The sequence below is a fragment of the Apium graveolens genome, chromosome 4, assembly GCF_009905375.1.
Source record: "Apium graveolens cultivar Ventura chromosome 4, ASM990537v1, whole genome shotgun sequence".
Taxonomy (NCBI): domain Eukaryota; kingdom Viridiplantae; phylum Streptophyta; class Magnoliopsida; order Apiales; family Apiaceae; genus Apium; species Apium graveolens.
The window spans coordinates 813,165-840,964 of NC_133650.1; the positions used below are offsets into that span (position 1 = coordinate 813,165).

At 34.0% G+C, this 27,800-nt stretch overlaps 1 protein-coding gene across 1 annotated transcript; it reads right to left on the minus strand.

Annotated features, from left to right (window-relative positions):
• Positions 1 to 495: 495 nt before the first annotated feature.
• On the minus strand, positions 496 to 10,789 carry LOC141717419 (putative alpha-mannosidase At5g13980). Its single transcript, XM_074519465.1, has 30 exons — positions 10,299 to 10,789; positions 10,119 to 10,202; positions 9,919 to 10,007; positions 9,358 to 9,532; positions 9,069 to 9,188; positions 8,844 to 8,927; positions 8,687 to 8,758; positions 8,213 to 8,326; positions 7,719 to 7,819; positions 7,512 to 7,605; positions 7,241 to 7,408; positions 7,015 to 7,104; positions 6,494 to 6,559; positions 6,320 to 6,376; positions 5,563 to 5,782; positions 5,305 to 5,450; positions 5,038 to 5,097; positions 4,827 to 4,886; positions 4,668 to 4,739; positions 4,118 to 4,165; positions 3,920 to 4,039; positions 3,670 to 3,735; positions 2,866 to 2,978; positions 2,668 to 2,752; positions 2,355 to 2,465; positions 2,181 to 2,276; positions 2,040 to 2,087; positions 1,216 to 1,284; positions 904 to 1,118; positions 496 to 827 (listed from the first exon to the last, which is right to left on the minus strand). Coding segments are annotated over exons 1-30 (3,051 nt in total). The 5' UTR covers positions 10,506 to 10,789; the 3' UTR covers positions 496 to 826.
• Between the last annotated feature and the right edge of the window lie 17,011 nt (positions 10,790 to 27,800).

Here is a 27,800-nt window from a genome sequence, read left to right on the forward strand (position 1 = left end):
AGGTTGTTATTGAAAATTATTAGCTAGAAAGAGGATGACAACACAATGCAGTGTACAAGAATACACCAAGATTTACTAGACCCTTATGTTTTGATTGATGAGAGCATCAGAATGATCAATTATGTAAATGAATTTACTCAAAGAGATATTATTGATCAACATGCATGTTTACCTATACCCAACACCACCTCCTGGTATAGATGTATCTCACTCGCTCCCTTTACGAGATAACCATAGATTTGAACCTCATCAGAGAAGGTGGGTGCGTGAATGTGTTTAAGTAACAAAAAAACAATGTTTGCCTACGGAGAAGCAATAGCTTTTATTGGATCTGCAATTCTGCATATGCTTTTTTTCCTCTTGTTGACATTAAGAGACGACAAAACATTGTCTAGAGACAAGGAGGTTGTGGAATTTGAAGAACTAGAAGATTGTACTATTAGACCTGTAGGATTCTCCGACAATGGCAAGTTCATTTCCGCGAGCAACCAAACAGACAATAAGAAGCTAGACTAGGCACGAGCATGCATTATTGTTCAAATTTGAATAGTCCAAGACAACAAAAAAACCTTAATGAACGTGTTAACGATTGTTGAGAGGGAAAAGTTGTTAACAATGTTGCAAATGCAAGCAAGGTTTACAGTCTAGTCTAGTGTAGTTGAGTTTTTTGAGTTACCAAGGGCTTCAATTTTCAGCACACGGGACAGAAGATCGGTCACTATTATTGGTATTAAAAATACAGTGCCCTTCTTTTGTCAATGACATAGCAGCAACCGCATGGATTTCAAAGATGACGACCATTGTTGCAATTCACTAGCTACCACAGTCTGTACAAAAATGCCATTGATGATCATTGCAAAATATTTTCTAATACTTGTCAGGACAAAATGAAACTACTATTACCATGAAGCTGTAGATCCTTGAGATCCGAACTTAATAACAAAGGTCCGTATTTCCATTGGGGCAAGTTCCACTACCAGCTTTAGAGGATCAACTGGACCACCTCTCGATACTTTTGGTTCGTGGTGCGAGCCTTCAACCTTCCAAACTAATCTTTTTCTTTCCATTTCTTCTCTTTCTTGATTTGCAGATAAGCTCATCTCAGCAATTTTGTGAATCTAAACATATATATTGAAGGAGTCAATATTTCAACCTATTTAATGCCATGTATCTGGAAAATAGAGATCCAGAAGCTTTTAAAGAATTTGTTCTGACCTTTCTTTTTGAGAATATTTTTTTCAGTTCTACGTTTGCCAGGTTGGATAGAAGCTTGTCTTCTCCAATCTATATTTACAAGAGAAAAAAAAAGAAGTCAAAAGGGTTTGAGAATGGAAAGTTGTAAACCAATAAATTGGATGTACAACTGCTGCTCTGAACTGGACAGGGCTACAAATGTGTTCGACATTAATTTTATCTTAACATTGGTCAACAAAAACCCTATAGACAGATAATATTTGCAGAACATGAAAACTACCTAAATAGCAACACATAGATTTTTGCGGCAACGGGTCTGTCCAAATCATATATGGCAGATAATTAAACAGTTGGACTCTGCATAACATGTCGTCTATTTCAAATAATATCATATAAACGTAATTATTTGAAACTTCCTATATGGCTGAAGATATACGCTCAGAGAAATCTCTAACAGTGTAATCCAGCGTAATCCCATTACATATGTGGAATGTTGATGGAACAATAGTATGGTAAAATTTAATGATAAATTTGCTTTGCTGGCCACAAAAACTAATATGATGCAATTTAAAGTAAATAGGTATCCAGAGAAGAAATTCATCCTGATCAAACTTGGACCTAGAAAGTTAACATACTATAATTGGCATCTTAGGAGTTAATCATTGACTTTAAGCCCTCTTATGCCAATTAGATATTAGAATAACTGTAAGCCTATTATTGCAAATTACAGAGCCATACTAGAGTCATGTGCCTTAAGTGGAAATTTATTTGCAACAAGGAATCACCAAAGGTAGAATTTTTTTTTAAACGACTTTTTAAAAGTGAAGTTTTAAAAGAAGCACAACCTCATATAAATGTGCCAGCCGAAGAAGCACGCTACCATCTTCAAGCTCCTAAAATTTCAGATAAGATGTAGACTTCAGAATAATCTAATCAGTGATAAACAAACCAAATCGCAGCTGCTCAGTACTCCTCTGAATGTTTACCTGGAGGGTTAGCATTGCAACATTGTCAGGGAGACTGTATGAAGAATCCATATACAAAAATGATGGCACTTCAAAGTTAGTCCATTTTTCTCCATCCTGCATACATGTGAATCATCAATTAATTGCATAGCTATTTGCAAAAAGGAGAACATGATATATTTATATGTATCTCACCTGTTCAGTGAAAGCTAATAAAAATGGAGAATATATCTCCTGCCCATAAGTTCGACGCCACTTAGCTCCCTCACCAAGGGGATCAATTCTAAGATAATACTTACCTTGTATCTGCAATTATGGATGTGAACTTATAAAAAACACTGTAAATGAAATCAATTACAGCCAAATTAAAAGAAAAGCATATATATTAGAAGACTACTAATAGCAGACCAAATGATATAAGTAGAAAACCCGACATATACGGCTGGAAAAATGTATTGCCCGGTCATCAAAAAATTAGAAAGAAAGCATCAACCAGAAAGTGACTTACAGTTAACCCGGCGCACTTGTCAGAAACACAAACTGTCTCATTTAGTGCCTCTGCAACACCTCTACCATCATCTTTAAGTAATCTCCTATAATTTGAGATTGCCACTTCTCCGATTACATAAATTTCTACTTCGATGATTTTATATACCAACAGTCAAGAGAAAATAAGCCATGAGTAGCGGGGTAGAGGAGCATTTACCTGTGGAGCATCAGCTCCATTTGCCCATCAATAATGCTGGAACCCCCCACCGATCTATCGACCAAAACCGAAACTTCGCTGCTATCATCTTTCAAGTACATACCGAGATTAATCTGCCAACGAAGAAGGTATTTACATTGTGAATCCCAAGTAATTTATTAACCGGTGAGCCATATAATTCCACAACTAGGACTACAACTAAAGACCTTAAATCAAGTTATAAATGAGGTAATTAATTTCTAGTTGACGATATCATCTTCCAAAGGGTCTCCTAGACATGCTCTAATATATTGACGCTGCCAAGTGCCAGAAAGAGAGAATATAAGGCTAGCCTCTATCGCTATGATATTCAACTTGTAAAAAGATAACTACTGCTCTAACTAATTGAACTAGTGGCAGAGAGTGCTAGCTAATAGTCAACAGAGAAGGGACAAAGACTCGATCTAAAAAATAAGAATCATTTCCCTGCTTATAAAATTACGTGTTAAGACATCAAAACCTTTCTGTAGTTAGTACAAGTCAACTGAAATGATTATTACCAAATCAAGTGTAACAAATGCACCTTATGCATTAAGCTGAGGCGATGCTTTTGAAAACTGTTGTTTATTAATCTAATTGATGATAAATTACCACAAGATTTAATAGGGCGACACCAGTCTTTTCATCATCTTTCCCAGGCCAGTACTGATATGTTTCAATCATTATCCATTGCACATCATAACTCTATGATTTGTTATTCAACCTAGTCAAAGACATCACTTAATTTCTCGGAAAGATTGATAGTTCATTCTTGTACAGACATACAGGATAATAATTTCCAGCAACAGGTTGGTTCACTTCTAGGTTCCAGTCCTCTCTAAAATCTCGAATCTGCAACAAACAAAATATACATATGTCAATTCAATCTTTTCTGATGGTTGAATGGTGGTTCTATAAACATGCTGACTTTGGTATACGACTAGAAGATGATTATCGTGTGTGTCTGTGGGAGGGGGGACTATTATCTTTACGTTTATTGGTAATTAAGAAAGTATTACATATGTGCGTGACATACTCTTTGAAGGAAATCACGTCCATTTGAATCTGTGTAAAATATTTTATTGCTTTTCGTAGTGGTTGTAATCTTAGTTACAACATCTTTCCCGACTCCATCATCAATGGGTATTGGGCCAACCTGAAATTCAAAATATTGTCATTTGTTAATAAAAGTAGCTCAAACATAAGAATTAGAAGTAGGAAGAAAGTGGCTTACTTTAAATTCAACTTCAGCATGTTCCTTATCCTTGTACACCCTTGTAATCTGAAGATTATAAAATTTAATGTTGATAAACACAATCAAAGCAGATGTGTACCAAAAATTCATAAATGTAATATAGTTTCAGCTCGGGTACAATCTATAACTAAAACAGTAAAGACTGAGCAAATCGATTGGCAGATTATGGAATTTCTGTGAAGAAAATTTTTTTGCCACCTATTATAGACCAAGAGACACACAGCACACTTTTGTGCCTTCTCAAACTTTATAATATATACACATGGCTCACTTTTCTGGACTGTTCTACTAAAAATAGTTGAAATCTCTATAATTAAAATACTAAATGTCATCTATATTGCATTTTACATATTCTGTTGCATAATATATGACAGGTGATGAGCGTAAACAATCCTATATAATGGAAACACTGCTCTTCAAACATTAAATGGTATGCTCTAGTCTACTTCAGATCTTATAAAGCACGTCGTGATTGCCAATAAAAGTTGAGAAAAGTTCTTAGAAAACTACATATGAAACAGTAATTCACCTGATGTATCCACGGGTTGATGCTTTGATGAACTTCATCATACAGACGTCCACGAAAAACTTCTATAGGAGTCTGTTTTCAGCAAAAGAGACCTCAGTTGACAAGTATACTCAATTTGCAAGCAATGGATTATGTATTAAACAATTAATGATTCTATACCTGTCCTTTAGAACCGATTGGAAATGAACTATTTGGACGGAAAACATATGCTCCATCAGACTTCAGCAAATAAATATAAGGATAACCCGTTAATTTTCATGAACAAACTTTAGAGAACAGTAAAACCATGTCAACTTAAAAGCAATTACTATTTTAAGATAGTGAATAAACTGTTCAGTAACGTCAACTTTAAAAAACACGTGGTTCATACCTGTGAATCCTCAGTAACTCCATTATAGTACACGAATGATTGCTCTACAGAGGCTTTGATCTGTCAATTTAAAAATAAAGTATCTTCTTAGATGTAAATAAGCAATTGAGCATCCTCCCGATAAAAAAAGTACTATCAAAGAGGGTATTTTAAGTACTGAATCAATGCTCGTATTATTATGATATGGAATTAAATTTAAGTCAAAACTTAAAATAGAAGGGATCCAATATAATAAACACGGGACAAGGAGTCAGCGAAGTAACAAACCTTGCTTTCATTATTAACATAATGAGTAAGCTTGCCTTCATTTGCTGAATACAGAAGCTTCAAATTTCCTGGCCCAACTTCTATTGTGTCACTTTCATTCTGAAATGATTTGTATGATTTTCGCGTCACCAAAGAAGCAGCTACATCTGTAAAGCCGAGCAAGTAAACTCTAGTGTTTCTTTGCATAATGGAAAATGAGCTAATAACTTAAAAAAAATATCCTGAAAAGAATTTAGCTTTGAAATTTAGATTGTTAACCTGCCCGTTTGGTAGTTGAGACAACATAGGTTTTAAATCCAAGAGGTGGAACAGATGCTGTAAATGCAAGCCAATATTTGGGGGTAGCACTTGGAGATTTACCCATATGCGCTTTAGTATAGAAGTTCCTGATACCAATGGAAACACTAGCAATAGGAACAATTTGTGATTCAACACTATTGCCATTAGAATCTAAAACTGCAACCCTCTTGTTTATAACCTGTTACAAATATGATGCAAGATGAGTTACAAAGTTTGCAAATCCCAGAAGATATTCACCAAATATTTAGACGCACCAAATGATAGTCGTGTATACAGAATAATAGTTTGTAATCTTTAACTTCATAGAAATTAGTTATAGCACATACAGTTTCTATTCCTTAAATTCTGTTCAACTTTTTATACGTTTAGCATCAACAAACTTAATTTTTTAGGATGTCATGCTCTAGGATTGTAGTCATATCCCAAACAGCATAAATCTTGTTAGACATATATCTTAAATGTGATGGATTTGTTACTAAAGAACATTTATGCATTCAATCTTCTGAAGTACACAAATAAAGAAGTCTATAATCTTTTCTGCAAGTGGTGGCAAGTAAATACAGGATATTATATTTTAGCATAAAATGAAATTGATTCTTTTTTTCTGCAAGGAAGGTTTGAGTTTTATTAATCACATGTGACTAGTCAAATGCCCAGCACTCCTCTGGGCAGCACTTAGCAGGAAACATGATGAATGCATAACAGAATTACTTACAGGAATCTGTACAACATCCGTTTTTTTCCACCCCAGAGAATTGTAGACAACAACGACCTATGGAAGAGATGTCATCATTAATAATCTAAATGGAGTAGAATAAGTTGTTAAAACCTGGTGTAAATTAACAGTGCAAGTATGTAGGTGCACACAAATATCCAATATTTTCCTCACCAATTTCTTCCCGGATGATAAGTCAACTTCTGTTGGTGGACAATAACTAATGTTCAAAAGCGGACACTGAAGGTGGGCAAATGAAGATAATTAGAGTATATATGGGTAAGTCGTACCATGCTCATTAGCAAAATTCAGCACAAAATAAACTTCAAATCAGGGATAGCAATTAAGAAGCCAGACATGAATGAACATTAAATGTTAGAAATGTTCCACAGTATGCAGGAGAGGTGATGTATAAATAATAAAAATATTGATACAAATTAAAGTAGTCAGATATACATAGTTTTCTTCATATTATATGGAATCCTAATATTAGGATTTCAAACAATGAAGTAGGATTGAAATATTGAAAGATAATATGTGGGACCTGATGCAAGTGAACTAAATCATACTTTCTATCGGAACCTCGGAACTATGCATGTGTACTTTCTGGATCTTCAGGCCATACATGTTTATATGTTATAAATTCAATCTTAATGCATTCCAAAATGCACAATTAATATATCACAATCATTTGCCTGCTGAAACTTGGTTGCTGGACTTCCACGTGAAGATTTTGATGTTGATTCTACCATACCAGCTAGTGCAGTTGCAACAACATCTTCAGCCTGCAAAAAATCTGAATTAATGTTGACCATAGCTTGTAAGTAAAACAGGCAGACGACCCAACTACATGTCTAGCAATCTAAATATTTACTTAAATGCTCGCCTCTTTGTATCCTAGATATTTAGTTAAATGCTCACCTCTTTGTATCCTATGGATAGCCTCTTTGCATAATCATTAGCCACATGCTGCTGCGAAGTACCACTAACTGCATCATGATGTTGCGCAATTGCCAAAGCATCAGCCAAACTGTCAGTTGTAGGGCCTGCCTGACTTCTTCCCTTAAAATGTTCTAACTGCCTTGCTGCCTATTAATTAATTTGTACTACATTTTAGTTAAAAATTTATGTAACTAGAGGAAAGCAATGCACTTATCAAATAATCAAATCACTACTAAAATTGCACACCTACCAGATAGTACCCACTTAAGAATCTCACATAGCCTTTGAGAGCAGGCCTACTAGTAAAATATCCGGTCCAGTAGGCATTTACACGATCTGCATATCTGATGATGGTATGAATTAGTGAGTATGTGTGTGTGTGCGCGCGTATATTAGAAAATCAGTTAAGCGTGTATTATATAACTACAATACCGTCTCATTTTAATTTTATACTCACGGGAAGAAGTCATCTGTTTTGAGCGGCCACAATGCGTTTACAGCATATTTGGCATCAGTGTAGAAGGATGGTGTTGAATATAGAGCATTGACACGGCCATCCTACATGCATCAAGCGAAATCTCATATTACAAGGAAAATGTTATTGGTCTCATAAAAGAACCCTGGCCATATAAGCATATAAGGTTAGGATGTCTGGCGCAGTTATCTACCAGCCCAGTTACCAAATTAAGACATTATTGGTCTCCGTAGCGAATTTACTGAAATGTTGCTGTTTAGACAACAACAAAAATATGCTACAAGAGCATGTGATGCAGGTCAATATTAGTGTGACTCTAGTCAATCGGATTGCCAATATTTTAGAAACTATCTTTAACATACTGTGCCAACTGCCTAGACAACCAATTAATCACTAAAGACCGCGGATATATAGATCACAAAATCGAACAACTTTAACTCCAAAGAAACTATGATATTTTCTGGATAATAACTAACTTGATTGACATAATGAATAAGCTTGTCCATGTTCCGGAACCATGTCTGAGCATACTGATACTTGAAGTCTGTCCCCATGGTCCACATGATATGATTTGTCCGAGTAATGTTAGCCTGATATAGAGAAGTTAAAAGAATTTAAATCTGTTAGCATCACTAGATTTATAGTTAAAAAAAGATAGAAATCAACCTGAATTTCACATGGTGTCTTTGGATGCTAAGGTCTGCCAACTATATGGTGCCAAATATATGCTATTTAAATTTCAGATTAGGCGGTCAGTTTCCATGTTCATACTTTATATGATGATTCTTTATATATTTGTGTGTTTTAATAGTACTAATAATTTCACAACTGTTGTCATTTTCTCAAGGTAGATTGTTAAAGAATATACCTAACATCCATATGTAAATATGTAAATGAGAAGCGTTAACAAATTTGGTGTGCGGAGAGTCAAGTAACTAGACTCAGGTTACCTGTGTTAAGGCAGCAGCTACAAAATCATTAACACGATCTTGGACGTTGTAGTCAAACAAACTCATGTCATCCTTCAATTCAAAAGTAGTTGTTACATCCTTGAAAATCCAAGCAAAACTTAAAAGCCTATGAAAATTCTGTCACCAAAGAATTTACCTGGACTACGGGAGAATCATCATTGACTTCGAAGTAAAAACCACTTGGGGGTTCGTAATTTTCAGGAAATGCACCGGCAAAGATCTAAAAGAAAAAAAAATAGATCAGAAGTATTCAGCACAATGACAGTATTCCTTATGACTTCTGAGTCCTTAGTTTCAACAATCTCTAGACACAAAGCAATTTTACAAATCAGAGCATTCAAGTAATGCATAAACACATTACTTGTGCAGAAGAGCGCAAACTCTTAGATCCCTGCCAGATGACCTCAAGACTCTTCTCAGCTTTCCGCTTAGTTCTGTCTTGGTAATCAATTCGCCCAAAGAAAAGAGAATCAAATCCAACCTAACACATCCAAAGGGAATTCAGCTATATTGTGTTGCAGAAAAGCAAATGCAAAAGGACTTCTTAGTTGGCTAACCATTTTTTCAGTTTACTCACACTTCTTCAATTTTAAATGCATAAGAAAGAAAACAAAGAACATTTAAGTTATTACACATGTCAAGGACCTTACCTCTGCTCCTAGCAGGTAGGCCTGCACCGCAGAATGTCCAAAGGGGTCAATTTGCCACCCGATTCTCGGAGTTACATTGAACACCTGCTTAACAAATCGGTGGCCCAACGTTGTCTGATCTATCATATCTATGTAATGTGGAGCTGCCTCATCATGCATACACATACCTCCATTTCTACCGCACAAAAAACAACTAAGTTAATTCATATAACAAAACATAGTTTATTAGCTCATATTTTAAATTTAGTTAACTGTATCGTATACATGGGAGTGCAAGCTATTCAGCTATTGGAAGCCTTTGTCAATTTGCTGGTAAGCAATTAAATCATTGATTATAATCATGAGCTTTTTTTAAAATGCAAATACTTAGAAAGTCAAAATCGAATGCGATTAATCTAATCAGTTCTACCTAGTGCCTTTGGGTCATAAGATCAACTACATTACAACTTTTAAGTTCTTAGTTGTAGTAAATAAAATGAAAACAAAGGCTGCTAAATACTTTTCTTTCTACACTACATTTCACATTGTTGTGGATAACATCAAGAATTAAGTTTTGCATACATTAATTCAAGTTGACCTGACTCCACGAGGCGTTTAACAATAGTCTGAGTCTTCTCACTCTGATCCCTCCACCACCGCTGAAAAAAAGCCTAAATCACAAAACAATCAACAAAAAATCAAACATCATTCCAAAACTCCAAAATTCAATCAATCTACATACACACATCAAAATTAACTAATCAAAACAAACAAACCCCCACCTGTTCGACATAAATAAACCTCCGATTCTCATCAGCAAGCAAAGCCGGAATCAACGAATCAAGCACATTCTGAACACAAGCTCCCTACACATCAAAAAAAACATCAAACAATCAAACTAAACTAAACTAAACATTCCAACAATCACAGACAAACACAAACACAATCAGAAATTACGAAACCTGAATAGAATTATTCGAGCCGACATAGTACTGATCAACAGTCTTCAACCATCCAACATCATCATGAGTGTGAGGTACAAGATGCACATTGATCTTATCATCAACAATCCTAGCCTTAGTATCATAAATCATATACTTCGAATCAACCTCAAATAAAAACACACTTATGATCAACACAAAGAAACACAGAACTCGATCAACTTCCATTGCTAACAACTTCAACTACACTGCACTTACAAATATTTATAAGTAGTAGATGAACCTAGTTGAATTAAATTAAATTAAATTAAATTGATAATAAAACATGATCATTTGGATAATATTTTAAAATATGGAATCGAATTGATTAAATTAAAGACAATAGTACAAATAAGTATGGCGATTTTAACGAGAGTGCTAGAGGTTTAAGGATAGTAAAGCGAGATAGAGACAAGGTTGTTGTGTCTAAATTGGAAGTGTGAGTCAGTAGCTGAGGTTTGCACTGTGCGTGCTTATCTAGTTGTGTTTTTTTAAACTGCACTTCAAAGTTTCAAAGTCCAATCAGTTTTGACATAACTGATTTAACCTGTGCACATTCTACTTTTAACCGCCGTAGAACTAGGACTAAACCTAAACTATATAACATGGCGAAAAATAAAAATATAAAGTTTTGTTGTAAAAATAGGGAAACGGGTAAGATCAGTCAAACTATCGATTTGAGATTAATTAAAATTGGGGATTAATCGGAAAGATTAACTAGAGTTACAGTTGAATGTGTTATACTATTAAATTATATTTAACATAATAATATGATTATATTAGTTATTTATTAAAAAATATTTATTTATTATATCATAATTTCTATAATTATTAATATTTAAATGAATATAGTATTTTAATTTTAATAAACAATCATATATATTTCATAGAGAAAAATTCGTAAGGATTAATCGGATTTCAAAAATAAAATCGGTTGGGTATTTTGGAAGGAATTAATCCGGGATTAATCGGTTGAATCGGGAATTTTTTTCCCGTAGGTAACCCGCAGCCGCTACCCTTCGGATGCGCACTCTACGGGTTTATGCAATAGCCTGCAAATCACGTGAACCAAGGTAAAACGCTCTGACTCAGGAGGCATAATTATAAATTCTCCTCATGTGGGATACGAACCCGTGACTAAGAGTATAGTTATTCCCTCTTTAAGGGCAAATCCGACAGTGATCCAAAAATCCAAATTTTGGGCAGATTACCCAAATTCTTCTCCAAAATGATCCAAATGGTGATCCAAATTTGGATCAGTGAACGGTACTGATCCAAATGATTTTGTTATTTGTAGTTTATGAGATTTTAAATTATTTTTTGATTTTTTAATTATATAATTAATAACAGAATATAATTAATAGTTAACAAAATTTATTTTTAAATTAAAACTTAAAATAATGAGAAAACATAATTTTATTAAAATTTAAATAGAAGTACATTGAAGAGTCAGAACTTATAAGTGCTGATTCCAGAAGTTAGAAGTTGAGACTATTGTGATTGATGAAAATACTTGATTTCAATAATTCCTAGACCGCTTTACAAAATAAAACACAAAGATGCACAAATTGCACTTAAAGATGCATTAATTGAACATTTGTGGAAAGAATATACTAATTCGGAAAATTAGCGTGTATCAATAATATTTTGTATGTTAATTATTGCAATAAATGTGTTTTTCGTTAATTAAGTGCATAATTTTAATATTTTCATGTGTATTATTTTTTTTTGATTTAATTAATTATGAAATGTTATATAAATTGTTAATAATGATTAGACGATAAATTTAAAATAAAATTACTTAATATGATATTTATATATTAGTATATGTAAAAAATAATTTGGATCACACTGTTGAAGTTGGTCAGAAATTTGGATCAGTTGGTGATCCAAATTTAAATTTTTGGATCACAACTGTTGGAGATAACCTAACCAACTAAGTCAACCCTTGCGGGCTTGAATCGGGGATTTTTATAACACTGATTTGCATGCATATTATTTCATCAATAATAAATAAGAGTAATAACTTTTAACTATTTATATTGATTTTAGAGCATTTTTCAAAAATATTTGAGGTTAAAAATATTTTTATAAATATACTGTCATTTTTTAAAAATTGTTTGCAAAAATACCTTTTTATTTGAAAAAGTTATTTTTTATTTCAAAAATACGGTTTTCTGCAACTCGATTTCAACATGACGAGTTTCTGCATCTCCATACAACCTCAAATGTAACAAAAAAAATCGATTCAACTAGTTGCATGTCCGTTTGATTTTGGGTGATTTGGTATTTTTATAAAAAAAAGGTTAGAAAATAGTAAAATTGTAAAAAATCTTAGAAAAAATAGTATTTTTAATAAATCCTCTTAATTTTATACAATTATAATTCGAAACACAATAATTTTAAATTTATTCCCAACAAGGCAACAACAATGAAAAATGATGATCACGAGGACAACTCAAGCCATATCAGTTCAAGGCCCTGCCCGGTGGAGGAAGAATACGTGACTGTCGAGACGTTGTGAATTGTCAATGTCATTACTCAATAACTCTCTGTTACATCTAAGATTGAAATTAATTTATACTCCCTCCGTCCCTCCCAAATGTTTACATTTGGGTGGGGCGCGGAGTTTAAGAAAAATGATAAAGTAGTGGTGAAAAGTTGAAAAAGTAAGTAAAGTAGTGGGACCGATTAATATTATATGTATAAAGTGGGTATAGTGGAGGAAAGTAGTGGGTGTAGTTAATTTAAAAATTATAAAAACTTTATTATTTTTGGAAAATTTTGAAATGTAAACAATTGGAAAGGATATCCCAAAAAGGAAAGTGTAAACAAATGGGAGGGACAGAGGGAGTATCAATAATTAAACATTCACGAGGTTGTATAGCCTAGAAAAATAAAAAATCTTCATATTCTATAAATATCCGTAACTGTCACCATTTTATATATTTACGCACAATATATTTTAAATTAATTTTTTTTTGAATTAAAACTTAACATATATATTATAATTTAAAAAAAATAATTAAAAAATATCATTTTAGCTATACATTCAAAGCATATTGAGATGTGTAAAAAAAATCAAACGACTTATATTATGTACCAGAACGAGTAATATCTAACTTGAATTTTTTTTTTTATCATAATTAAGCCCCACAATATGATTTTTAGACTACTCCACCATGTCATCTATTTTGTCAACGCATTGAGTTTTGGCGGAGTGTTTGTTAGAGAGTTAAATATTATCAACTGAAGGTCATATATCACTTTAATTATCAAACTCAATGGAGTATCATTTGAATCACTAAAGTTATAATAAATATCAAACAAATACATTAAAATATGTGTTCGAAAATTAAAATTTATTTTATGGAGTTCTAAACATTTTTCTTAAATTCTATTACAACCAAATGAAAAGTTATGAATTCATAGTATTTTAAATTATTTTGTGAGTTTTTTCTAAAATTTATCTACTTATTATTTTTATTTAAATAAATAAAATGACTACAAAATTAAAAATAAATAGTTGATAAATTTTTAAAAATCTTACTATATTATATAAAATACGAAAATTCATATATTTTATTTGATTGTAATAGGATTCAAGAAAAATATATAAAATTCCATAAAATAATTTTTTATTCTCGAACACATATTTTGAAGGATCTGTTTCATATTTATTATGATTTTAGTGATTCAAATGATTACCCGTTAAATTTGATGATTAAACTGATATATGATTTTTAGTTGAGTGATCAGTTTGATATTTAACCGTGTGTTAAATGAAATCACTTGCTAATGACAAAAAAACATGAAATCACGGGAGTCAATCATGTTCTTAGAATTTGTATCAACTATTTCCGATGTTGTAGGTAAAAAGTTACAAGTTCAAAAACTGTTGTCGTCCTTACTTGAGGTTTAAACGCACAAAAAGATAGACTATGATTTTTTTTAAAGTCCAAAATCTGTTGCATTAGAGTAGCAACTAGCAACTAATAGGACAACAATTAACTTACATTTGTTTCGGATGCATATATATTATATCGAAAAAATATATGCATCTATTTTACCTAATGATGAAGATAGAAGTGCACAATTATATTATGTCAAAATTTGTTTATTGGGCTTTAGAGCGAGTCCAACGAAGTTTTAATTGATTCTTTAAAAATATTATAAAATATTAAGTCCTAGTGATTTAGGATGTCATTTTACATTTTAATTTCAACAACGATTCTTATACTTCTTATTATTTTAAAAATAAATTTGAAAGACATAAAAAAGAAGTATAAAGAAGAGAGAAATGATTTTTTTATTGATAAAAATCATATAAGGAATGATTAGTGGTTATAGAAAGGTGATTTATTAGTGATATAAAGAGGCCAAGTGCACTTTTAAATCTAATTCCTCGTATTTGGATTTAAGAATATATTTAGAAAAACTGTAAAGCAAATTCAATATACTAAATACAAAATAGCTTTAGGTATTGTATAATGTAGTACCAAAAAGTATTTTTTGATTTTAAATGAAAAATTACACTTCAATACTAGTTTCATAACTAATTTCAAATTTACACAAATTTTTAACTTTTACCTAATGCAACTTCATATTTCAGGGTTTTCAGTGACCCATACCAAGCACCATGCATTCTTTCCAATAATTTGTTGTTCATTATACGCTTCTCTCTTTTCATAAAGGATCTCCTATGGCTCTCTTCCTCGCGTTTTCTTCATTCCCCACAGGACCATTCCATGTAATAATTCTTCTCTTACATTTATCTCCTTTTGTTTTGTCTTTGTCATTATAAGTGATACATCATCTCGTGCAGAATCTTCAATCATAGCTTGAGTAATGTATGGACCATGATCTTGGTAATGGCTAAAAACATAGGGGTACTCCCCTCGCCTAATGGCCTTGGATATTTTGTTCCATTTATATTACCATTACTCATGTAATTGTATCTACCATATCTACCGATTTATGATCATATCATTATAAATAAAACTATATACGACTCAAATTAGGAAAGATTGCTAGATTTATAGGGGCACTTCAACTTTTTCAGAGGGTACACTTTAAAAAATATAAATATTTATACCTTAAAATTTTATTAAAAATATTAATTTTTGAATCCGTGATGCACGTATCCCCACGGGACTCTACGTGAATCCGCCATTGCCCTTAAGAAGAACGGTGCTTCACACCATTCATTTTTCTTTTCGGGCTTATCGTGCTAATAGCGAAACACAAACAATTCATTAAGTAGTTCAGAGTCTCTCATGTTGCAATGACAAAAGTTACTAAAATTTAAGGAAAAAAACAAATGTCGATAGTTGTTGTTATACCATAAAATCATCATAAGTATTTTATCAGATCTTTAAGTAAATGGGTCGGGTCACCGCCAATGATGAAGACGGACGACCTCCGGAGAACCCGTCTCCGGAGCCTAAGGCGCCCCCTATAGGGAGTCGCTTACGACGACTATTGACGACGAGAAGTTATGACGACGATAGGTGAGGTTCTATATGAAGGTTTACGACGACCATCACAACAGGAGATTACAACGATCATTGTGGAGGAAGTGCGCGACGACCGCTACGACGACGATACCACGACGGTCGTTATAGTAGAAGATGACGACAAAGAACAAATATTAATGAGGATTTATAAAGGATAATTTTAAGTCATGGGAGAAAAAGTGAAACAATCAAGAAACGAAGAATGATCCGGGCTCCGCGAAAATATCTCTGAACCCTCCTAGGGGGCGTCCCATGCTATATGGCCGCACGGGGTGGCCGCTCCGCAATACAAATGAGATGACAAGGAAGAATTAGTGAGGATTTTGCTCCCACAACTAAACTGGAAAGTAAACACAGCATAAGAATCACACAAGAGAAGAAGAGGAGCCCCGGGGGAGCTCTCCAAGGCATGGAAGAGGACTCCGGAGGACTCCAAGCCCTTCTTAGGGCTTGCCCAAGGGCTTTCCGGGAGCCCGTTGTCTCGGAAAATATGTCGAAGGCGTCGTACTGGTAGTTTTGCGTGTTATCCTTGTAGAGGAACGGTCATAAACATCTAATGTATGATTTGGGAGCCCTGTCTTCGTATTCGGTGGGTTGTCCTAAACGGGAGACTCTGGGGTTATCTCGCACTTTGCACTTCCATGGTTGGGATCACTTGTCCTGTAGTATGGTGGGTTATCCTCATTGGGGTGCAAGGATGCGCTTTGGCATTTGCGGTAAGTCATGGCTATATTTGCGGTTACGATCGACGGAAGTAGCGGTTGGGAATATCCATTGGCCGGGGAGTTTCCTTGTCCGTGAAGTCCCGAAGTCGTAACCCAGTCTTGGATGTGACTAGGCCATATTGTCGGGCACCCCTAAAGCAAATCAATGTTCAAGTTATAATAGGAAGTGGGTTCGACAACTCCTATTGGGGCGCAGAATGAGAAGCCAAGTCCATCTAGGTTTCTTGTTTCCAAAAAAACTACGTCCGGCTTGATTCTTATAAAAAGAGGTACTTAGGCACATTATGAGGGGACGTGTTTGCGAGCTCTGAGAAGGCAAACACAAACCCTAACAATCTCAGCCGTTTCTTAAGCACAAATTAACGCACTCCGATAATTTTTCTGATCACTGACCATCGCTGCAGATTTTGATTCCGGTCGCGAACCTCAAATTTTTGTTAACCAAATTCATCCGTTAACAAATTAGTGCTAGAATAAGGGGCTTGAATCGAATCTTAGGAGGAAAAGATGTCTAACAATGGTGGAAACTCTCACAACAACGGCTACAACTCTGAAGATGGACACTACACGCAAGATCAACATGAAGATGGACACTTCAAGCAACACAAAGATGGATGCTTCAATCAACATGAAGATGGACGCTATAATCAAAATTAACACAAAGATGGACGCTTCAAGTAACACGAAGATGGATGCTTCAAGCAATATGAAGATGGACGCTATAATCAAGATCAACTTGAAGATGGATGCTATGATATGCATGAAACTTCGCTAGTTAGCGGAACGCCACCGATACTCATCATTAACCTTGATGTAATGGAACAATTCTATCACATGGGTGATATGCTAAATCGCTTTGGAGAAAAACTAAGCTCTATGGAAAAAAGTGAGAAGAAGAAGGATGAATGTTATTCTCACAAGCATCGCTCCAAGAGAGCTTCTACTCAAGGAAAATCTAAGGAAAGTTATGAAGATCAAAACAAGGTAAGGTCATGTATCCCATGACAGACGCGTTTAGGGGATAACACCCCGTCGCTTGCAATACACTGAGGATGCTCCGATTGTGGAAATCCCAGATGATGGACAACGGATTTAATCGGAGCCAAATCAATAATGAAAGATAATCCCACACGCACATCGCTCAGGACGTACTCATAGCGAGATCTGTCGCGACGATTTGGAAATTGAAAAATAACGAAGGAGATTATCTCGTTTGTAGAAGAGTCCCATTATCCAATTAAGTGACGAAGATCTAAAGAAGTTGATTGTGGAAATGCAAAAGAATGATCAATTATTTTTAGAAAATTCTTTTAATCTATACTCTTTTTTAAGTAAAACATGTTATTTTTTTATTTTTTCCAAATAAAATAAATCTTTCTTTGAAAATATTATGGACAATTATTTTTAATATATACCGATTATCTATCAATCTATTTATACTCTACTATATTATAATTGACAAAACGTTAAAAGTTTGATAGTCGGTCGGTACTCGCTGAAATTACAGCATTGCCCAACTTAATTAATTTATTATTTTAATATAATTATCTTCTATAGTATTCCAAAATAATGAATGGGAAAAAAGAGAGTTTTACCATAAATTAGATAAGATTCATGTTCACGACTCTGAAACTAATATTGATAAACCAAATCAACAACGAAATTTGAACTAAGCATATTTTTCCTAGGAATAGTTCTCCAATAATATTACTAACATATATTTTTTACAGATGAGAATTGAACCTATATTTTTGAGCTAGTTTATTAAATTATCTTTTTCTAAAACCTAATTATTATAAAATAAGTATTATAATATAATTAAAGATATATTCTGCTTTACTTATTCAGACATACTAACAGTTTAAAAAATATAATTATTAAAATATTAGCATTAAAATGACAATTATTTAAAACAACTGTGCATCACAAACATTAAAAGTTTGATAATCGGTCGGTACTTGTTGATATTACTTAATTGCCCTAACTTAATTAATTGATTATTTTGATATAATTATCTTATATAATATTATCCTTAAAAATTATGAAACCCGTAAAATAGATTTATATATAACCGGATAGATTAGCCAAGCATGAGACGGTATTTGGGTAAATATAGCTGATGTTCAGGCTAAAATAAAATAACAGATACTACTGACAGTTTCAAAACAATTATACTATTGAACCGAGATAAAAAAATAAACTAAAAAATAATTCGTTTGTCGATATTATGATATCGAGATAAAAAAAATAACATATTGCTTACTGTTTTAACAACTATAATTAATAAAATATTAAAATAAAAATAATAAAATAACAAATATTTAAAACAACTGTGGGTTTTAGACTTTTATATATACTAGTTTAAAACCCGTGCGATTCACGGGCTTTTTAAAAATATATTTTTAAATTATTTTTATATAATATTTATTGTATGTTTAAGATATTATTATATTAACAATGTAATGTCATTAATAACAATTAAAATATTTATTTAATTGATCACATGTATTGTTAAGAACTAGGAATGTAAAAACCAGTTTTTTTTATTAAATATATATGTTTATGTAAGTCTAGTGATTTAATATATACAAGTAGTAAAAATGTTAATGTGCTTTATTTTTTTTAAAAAAAAAGAAAGAAAAAGTGTACATAATTTGATACGTTTAGTTGTTTTCTTTACTTGGTCAAAACCTGTTACTGATAGAGAAGATATGAGTTAAACTTTAAAAATACAGATATGAGTTAGTTTTGAAAATAGTGGAGGGTGATACTGATAAGTACGCGTTAACTTAGAAGTACAGTACGTTAGGTTTGTAAATAAATAGATGTAAATTAGTTCATTTGTTTCTTGCACAACTCTCTTCTTTCTCAGGTACTTTTCTTTTCTCTCGATTTTCTTTTCAACGTGTGTGTTAGATATATTTGATAATGTCATGGCTAATGTGATTTATGTTTAGTTTTCAGATCTTACTTAAACAGGATAAATCAATAATTAATGGAAGTCAGGACTTAAGGATATCAGTACTTAAATTATCAGGAGATAATCATCAGAAGATGGATATCAGAAATTAAGTACTAAAGGACGTTCAGATAAGGAAGGCAGCTGGTTAAAGGAAAGAAGATCGAGATAAACATAAGAAGAGATATGCATGAAGATGGAATTCTATGAAGAATAGAATACTTGGAAGAAAAGATATCTGATTGATATATTTTAGGAAGCAGAATTATATTCCATATCAATTAGCGATTATCTTGTAACTGTGTAGTATATAAACACAGACATAGGGTTTACACTATAAGTGTTATCAAAATCGAGAAGATTATTCATTGTAACCTTAACAACTCTCGTGATATTTGTTCATCACTGAGAGAGAACAGTTCCATACTGTAACAGAGTTTATTGTTTCAATAAAGTTTGTTTTCTGTTACTTGAGTTTTTAAAGTTCGATTTTATTGTACTATACACTGTATTCACCCCCTCTACAGTGTGTGTGTGACCTAACGAGTGGTATCAGAGCCTATCTGTTAACACACAAACAGTTTAAGATCCAAACACAATCATGTCTGAAGCAGAAACTCCAACTAAGCCCACAAAAGCTGAAGAACCTCCAAAAACACAAATTCAAAGCTGATATGAGACTATTAGAGTTCCCATATTGAGACCATCTGAATATGCCATATGGAAGGTGAGGATGACCATGATTCTGGAAGCTACAGATCCAAAATATCTTGATAGAATCAAGGAAGGGCCTCACAAACCAACCAAGCTCGCTGTTGCAGTTACAGGTAAAGCAGCAAAGTCTATACCAAAGGAGAAGAGTGATTACACTGCTGAAGATATCGCATCAATTGCTAAGGATGCTAAGGTACGATACTTACTGCATAGTGCTATTGATAATATAATGTCAAACATGGTAATAAACTGCAAGATTGTAAAGGAGATATGGGATGCTTTGGAAACAAGATGTTAGGGAACAGATACAATCAAGAAGAACAGGAAGACAATACTCACTCAAGAGTATGAACACTTTGACTCAAAGGCTAATGAGTCATTGACTGATTTATATGATATATTTGTCAAAGTTTTGAATGATTTGTCACTGGTTAATAAGGAGTATGATCTTGAAGATTCAAACCTTAAATTCCTGTTAGCTCTTCCTGAATGCTGGGATTTGAAGGCAACAACAATAAGAGACAACTATAATCTTGATGAAACAACTCTTGATGAAATTTATGGAATGCTCAAGACTCATGAACTTGAGATGGAACAAAGAAGCAAGAGGAAATGAGGAAAGTCAAGGACAGTTGCTCTTAAGGCCGAAGAAGAATCCCCCAAGGCAGCTACCTCAAGGAAAGACAAGGGTAAAGCTCTCTTCACAAAGTCTGATACTGAGTCATCAAGTTCTGAAAGTGATGATGACTCAGAATCTGAAAGCTTGCCTGAGACGGATGCTGATGAAGAGATGATGAAGCTGTGTGCTCTTATGGTAAAAGGGATCACAAAGATTGCATACAGGAAGTTCAGGAAGGGAAAAAAGTTTTCCAGGAAAGGCATAAGTTCTGATAAGAAGAATTTCAGAAAATCTGAGGGAAGAGGAGGAAAGTCTGACAGAGGAGATTATACAAATGTCAAATGCTACAACTGTGGTGAGAAAGGGCACATATCTCCTGATTGCAAGAAAGTAAAGAGTGACAAAGGCAAGGCTCTTGTCACAAAGAAGAAAAGCTGGACAGACACCTCAGATTCTGAAAGTGAGGAGAATTATGCCTTGATGGCAAATGCTGATAAGGCAAGTGCTGAAAGCAGTTCTGAAGCTGCTGAATTAAAGGTACCTCAAACTACTTATGCTTTTTATACTGATGATATTAATGAGTTGAGAAGATATCTTAAAACCATGTTCATTAGTTATAGAGATCAAACTTTAACATGTGAAAGATTAACTTCTGAAAATCTTGCTTACAAAAAGAGGAATGATTATTTAGAAAAAGAGTTAGTCATGTTCCATCAAACTCAGAAAGATAGAGATGATGCTTTCTATGTTAGGGATGAAGTGCTTAAAATGAATGAATCTCTAATAGCTGAGTTAGAAAAGGAAAGAGAGATTATCAGAACTTGGACTAACTCTGGCAGAACAACTCAGAATTTGTTAAGTAGTGAAAACTGGAAAGAGGGCTTAGGTTATGGAGAGGATAAGAATGATAAAGGAACTGTAGATATTAAGCCTGTAGTTACTAAACAAAAGCCAAAGATAAAACCTGTTAAGTTTGTAGCTGTAAAGTCTGATAATGAGAAATCAGAAGTTAAAAAGGAATTAACTTCTGACAAACTAAAACAGGAAAAGACAACTGAAGTAAATGTAGGCTTAATGACTAAGAAGCAGCTTTAGCATAAGCTGAAAGATGTTAAGAATGCAAACAAGGTAAAATCACCTAGGAAAAATAGGAATGGAAAGGAAGGTGTGAATAAAAGCAATGATTATAAGCCTGTTCCTGAAGCTCCTAGGAAAACGTGTCATAACTGTGGAAGTTCTAACCATCTGGCTTCTTTTTGCAGGAAAAATAAGAACATAAACTCCTTACCTTCAAAGTCAGGAGTTAAGAGTCAGTCTGTTAGATATAAGCCACAAAATCCTTGTTTTCATTGTGGTAGTTTATGGCATTCCATTTATACTTGTAAGGAATATCATAGTCTGTACTATGATTATTATCAAATAAAACCTTCTTTAAAGAAAGTTAACATTGTTCCTTCTAGTGTAAGTTCTGATTCAAAGTCTGATAGTGTAAATTCTGATAAGAAAAATGTTAACATAAACTCTGATGCTAAATCCGTCGCAAATGTTAACAAACTTAATAAGGCCAAAGGATCCACGCAAGTCTGGGTCCTTAAAACTAATCATTAGTGGTCTTTGTGATTGCAGGGCAACATGAAAAACATCCTAGTTCTGGACAGTGGATGTTCAGGACATATGACTGGAAATAAAGCCCTGCTATCACACTTTGTGGAGAAGGCTGGCCCAAGTGTTTCTTATGGAGATGGCAACATTGGAAAAATATTGGGATATGGCAATATCAATCTTGGGAATGTCATCATTAAAGAAGTAGCTCTGGTCTCAGGACTTAAACACAATCTGCTGAGTGTTAGTCAAATCTGTGACAGAGGTTATCATGTGGATTTCTTTGAAGAACACTGTGAAGTTGTAAGTAAATCTACATGAAAAGTTGTTCTGAAAGGATACAGGTATGGTAACATCTATGAAGCCAAGCTTTCAACAAATACTGATGGTTCTGCAATCTGTCTGATGAGTAGAGCATCAATTGAAGAAAGCTGAAATTGGCACAAGAAACTCTGTTAGGAATATATGTGCATTAGTTTGATGATATGTTTAACAAAACACTTAAGTAGAAATCTAGTGTTTGTAGCCTCAACGGATAAGACCACTTTGGCTATCCGTTGATGGTGTAGCTTTACTTAGAAATAAGTCTAGTGTTGTAGCACATTTCAGTCTCTGAATTTGAGATATAATTCTTAAATGTTGAGGGAAATTATAAGTCATGTTGACTACTAAAGGATATGCAGATAGGAAGGCCAATTATAAATATTTCATGCCTTGTAATTTTGTATAAATGAAATGGTGTCAACGGATAACTTAAAGACCTTCAACGGATGAGAAACAAAGCTTCAACGGATGTCTCTAAAGCTTCAACGGATAACATCCTTCAACGGATGAGTGCATCAACGGATAGAGCTTCAACTGCTAACACATCAACGGATAAAGCCATCAACGGATGAAGGCTTCAATGGATGTTCTGTTAAATAGCAGTTGACAAGTGGTAGTTGTACCTACAAACAGAGGCACATGGGTTGACAGAGACAACTGAGATGTGGTAGCCTATTTCAGGAACATCAGAAAAAGCAGCCATTCTACTCTAGTATAAAGAGACAATAGTCAACAATGCACTGGAGAAAAATGGAGAAGAAACAAGTGGAGAACTTATTTTATTATTGTACTTTTTATCTTTGTCTTCACTTGTAAACTTGGTGTTATATAAACCAAGTAGCAGCTAGTAATTAGAAAAGAATTTTTCCAGAGCTGTTTAGAAAAATCTTGAGAAAAATTATCTAGTTTGTACTAGGATGCAGCTGTGATCAACTTCTTGAATCACAGATTTTCTGAAATACCATCTCTGGTGGAACAACAAATCCACCAGAAAAGTTTTTAAGGTCTGTTGTGTTCTGTACTTTTGTGCTTGAATATATATATCTGTCTGTATTAGCTTAAAGCAATTCACACACTTATTTATCTTAAACACACAACCTTTGAAACTGCTCAAAACTTGAAAAAGTTTTGAGATTTACATTCAACCCCCCTTCTGTAAATCTCATTGTTAGTTCACTAGGAATAACAATTGGTATCAGAGCAGGCTCTTGACATACAAAGAGTTTAAAGTTCTTGGAAACTAACAAAGATGAGTAAGAAGGATATTGGAGTAAAAATCCCAGTTCTTGACAAAGACAGTTATCACCATTGGAAGGTGAAAATGCACCTTCATCTACTCTCCCAAGATGAAGGTTATGTAAACTGCATTGAAAATGGTCCTCACATTCCCCACAAAGTAGCCACAGTTGCTACAGCCACAATTGTTGTTGGTCAATCCATTCCAAAACCTAGAGCAGAATGGACAATAGAAGACACAGAAGAAGTCCACAAGGATAAGAAGGCTATGAACATTTTGTTTAATGGTCTTGACAAGGATATGTTTGATAATGTGATAAATTGCACAACTGCCAAAGAGGTTTGGGACACAGTTCAGCTACTGTATGGAGGTACAGAACAAGTAAAAGAAAACAAAATGCAGCTTCTCATTCAACAGTATGAGTATTTTCATTTTGAAGAAAATGAATCTTTAAATGACACATTCAATAGATTCCAAAAGCTGTTGAATGGACTGAAGCTGTATGGTAGAGTGTACCAGGTGAAGGATTCAAATCTTAAAATTTTAAGATCCTTGCCAAAGGAATGGAAACCCATGACTGTCTCCTTGAGAAACTCTCAAGATTATAAGGACTTCAATCTTGAAAGATTATATGGAATCTTGAAGACTTATGAACTAGAGCTGGAACAGGATGAGGTATTGGAGAAGGGAAGAAAGAAAGGAGGTTCAGTTGCCTTGGTAGCTGAAAATGAGAAAGAATGCAGACAAGAAACTGTGAGATCAACATTAAACTCCAAAGATGGCACAAGCAAATCAGAATCAAGCAAGGGTAAGGAGCAAGTTGCTGAGAATGAAGACAACTCCAGCCAAGATGACTCTGATGGTATTGATGAGCATCTTGCATTTCTGTCCAGAAGATTTGCAAAGATGAAATTTAAGAAAAACACTAGAGCCACTAAACCTCATAAGAACATGGTGGACAAATCCAAGTTCAAGTGTTTCAATTGTGGTATAAGTGGACACTTTGCAAGTGAGTGCAGAAAGCCAACTACTGAAAAGAAGAAATTTGACCAAGTAGATTACAAAAAGAAATATTTTGATCTGCTCAAGCAAAAGGAGAAGGCTTTCATTACTCAAGAAAAAGACTGGGCAGCTGATGGAGAAGAAGAGGATGAAGATGTGGAATATGTCAACTTGGCTCTCATGGCTGATTCTGAGGAAAATGAAGTTAGTTCATCAAGCAACCAGGTAATCACTACTGATTTAACACAACTTACTAAAGAAGAGTGCAATGATGCTTTTAATGACATGTCTACTGAATTGTATCACTTGCGTGTGTCTCTTAAATCTCTTGCTAAAGAAAATAGTAGGATTAAAGAGAACAATCTGTTTTTAAGTAATAGAAATGCTGTGTTAGAAGATAAGTTGATTGACCTAGAGAAAACTAAGCTACATTGTATATCTGTTGAAAATGAACTAGCTGAATCTGTTAAGAAAGTAGAAATACTTTCTAATCAATTAGAGAGAGAGCAAGAGGTGATTAAAGCCTGGAAGACATCTAGGGATGTTAGTGCTCAAATTATCAAGGTCCAAGGAATTGAATCATTTTGTGAAACTGCCTGGGATAAAAACAAAAAGAAAATGGAATTAATTGATGGGCTGTCAACGGATGTGGAATCAACGGATGATGAAAATTATCCGTTGAAGGAAGAAAAGGAGCATCCGTTGAAGGTTCCTCAATTAAAACATGCAGATGTTTCTAAAAGTGAAAATCTAAAGAAACTCAACAAAAAGTTTGGTTCAACTTCCAAGAACTTTGTCAAAGAAGAAGCAAGCACATCCAAAGATTTCAGTAAGGTGAATATAGGACACATGACCTTAGAACAGTTAAAGAATAGGCTCAAAGTGGTTGAGGATAAAAAGGAAACTAAAAGGAAATCTAATAGAAATGGGAAGGTAGGGGTTAACAAACATAACAATTACACACCTGATAAGTATGCTCCTAGAAAAAGCTGTGTGCATTGTAATAGTGTTAATCATCTATCTGCTAATTGCAAATCTATTAAGAAAACTCCCATACCTGTACCCTCTTCCATGCCTAATATGTCTGCATCACCTCTGCATGCTATGCCTGTTATGTCTCAACAGAATCCTTATGCACATTTTGCAAATATGCCATATTTTAACAATCCTTATCTTGCTGCATTTAGTATGCCTCAAATGCCATACAATATGCCTATGTGGAATAACATGTTTGCACAATCCATGCCTTATCAAATTCCAAATGTGCTAAATGATTCTGTGACTAACCCTACACCTCAACCAACTACATCTAAGATCAAGGTTGACTCAAAGTTACCTAAGTCTAAAGATGCAGGAGGAATGAAGTCTACGAGAAAGGCTAACATGAATGGACCCAAGGAAACTTGGGTACCAAAATCAACTTGATTGATTTTATGGTGTGCAGGGAAACAGAAGAAATCTATGGTACTTGGACAGTGGCTGTTCAAGACACATGACAGGAGATTTCTCCCTGCTCACAGAGTTTAAGGAGAAAGCTGGCCCTAGCATAACCTTTGGAGATGACAGCAAAGGGTTTACTATGGGATATGGCTTGATTTCAACAAGGAATGTCATCATTGATGAAGTTGCATTAGTTGATGGTCTCAAGCACAACTTACTGAGCATCAGTCAACTATGTGATAGAGGGAATACAATTTCCTTCAATTCTGAAGCCTGTGTTGTCACCAGTAAGAAAGACAACAAAGTGGTTCTAACTGGAGTTAGAAAAGGAAATGTATACTTAGCTGACTTCAACTCTACTGATGCAGAATCTATTACTTGTCTCTTCAGCAAAGCAAGTCCAGTTGAAAGTTGGCTATGGCACAAGAAGCTATCCCATTTGAATTTCAAGACAATGAATGATCTAGTCAAAAAGGACTTAGTTAGAGGAATTCCTCTTGTTGAATTCTCAAGGGATGGTTTGTGTGATGCTTGTCAGAAAGGCAAACAAAGGAAAGCACATTCAAAAAGAAGCTTGAAATAACAATTGATGAACCATTACAGCTGCTACATATGGATTTGTTTGGACCAGTCAATGTATTGTCAATTGCAAGAAAAAGATATTGCTTAGTGATTGTAGATGATTTCTCAAAGTTTTCATGGGTCTATTTTCTTGGATCAAAGGATGAAGCAAGTGAAATCATTATCAATCACATCAGGCAAGTCAATAATCATCCTGACTTGAAGGTTAGGAATATCAGGAGTGACAATGGAACTGAGTTCAAGAATTTGACAATGAGGCTGTTCTGTGAAGAAAATGGAATCATGCATGAGTTCTCAGCTCCAAGAACACCTCAGCAAAATGGGGTAGTTGAAAGAAAGAACAGATCTTTAATTGAGGCTGCTAGAACAATGCTTGAAGAATCAAAGTTACCAATATATTTCTGGGCTGAAGCTGTTAATTGTGCCTGCTACACTCAGAATATTTCTTTGATCAATCAAGCTAAAGGCATGACTCCTTATCAGTTGTTCAAGAGAAGAAAACCAACTCTAAACTTTTCATGTCTTTGGATGTAAATGCTTTATACTGAGAAATCAATCTGACCATAAAGGGAAGTTTGATGCAAAGGCTGATGAAGGGATATTTGTTGGTTACTCAGCTGGAAAATCTTATAGGGTCTACAATCTAAGAACCAACATTGTTATGGAATCTGTGCATGTTGTGTTTGATGATAAAAAGATTGATGGAGTAACAGATGAGGGACACCATGAGAGACTCAAATTTGACAACATTGAGATATATTGTG

Excerpts from the sequence above, each read along its gene's own strand:
- LOC141717419 (XM_074519465.1), bottom strand. The coding sequence starts at position 10,505 with ATGGAAGTTGATCGAGTTCTGTGTTTCTTTGTGTTGATCATAAGTGTG. Across the intron at positions 1,285-2,039 it reads GGCTGGCACATTTATATGAG|ATTGGAGAAGACAAGCTTCT; the intron begins GTTGTGCTTCTT and ends TTGTAAATATAG. Across the intron at positions 1,119-1,215 it reads AAATATTCTCAAAAAGAAAG|ATTCACAAAATTGCTGAGAT; the intron begins GTCAGAACAAAT and ends ATATATGTTTAG.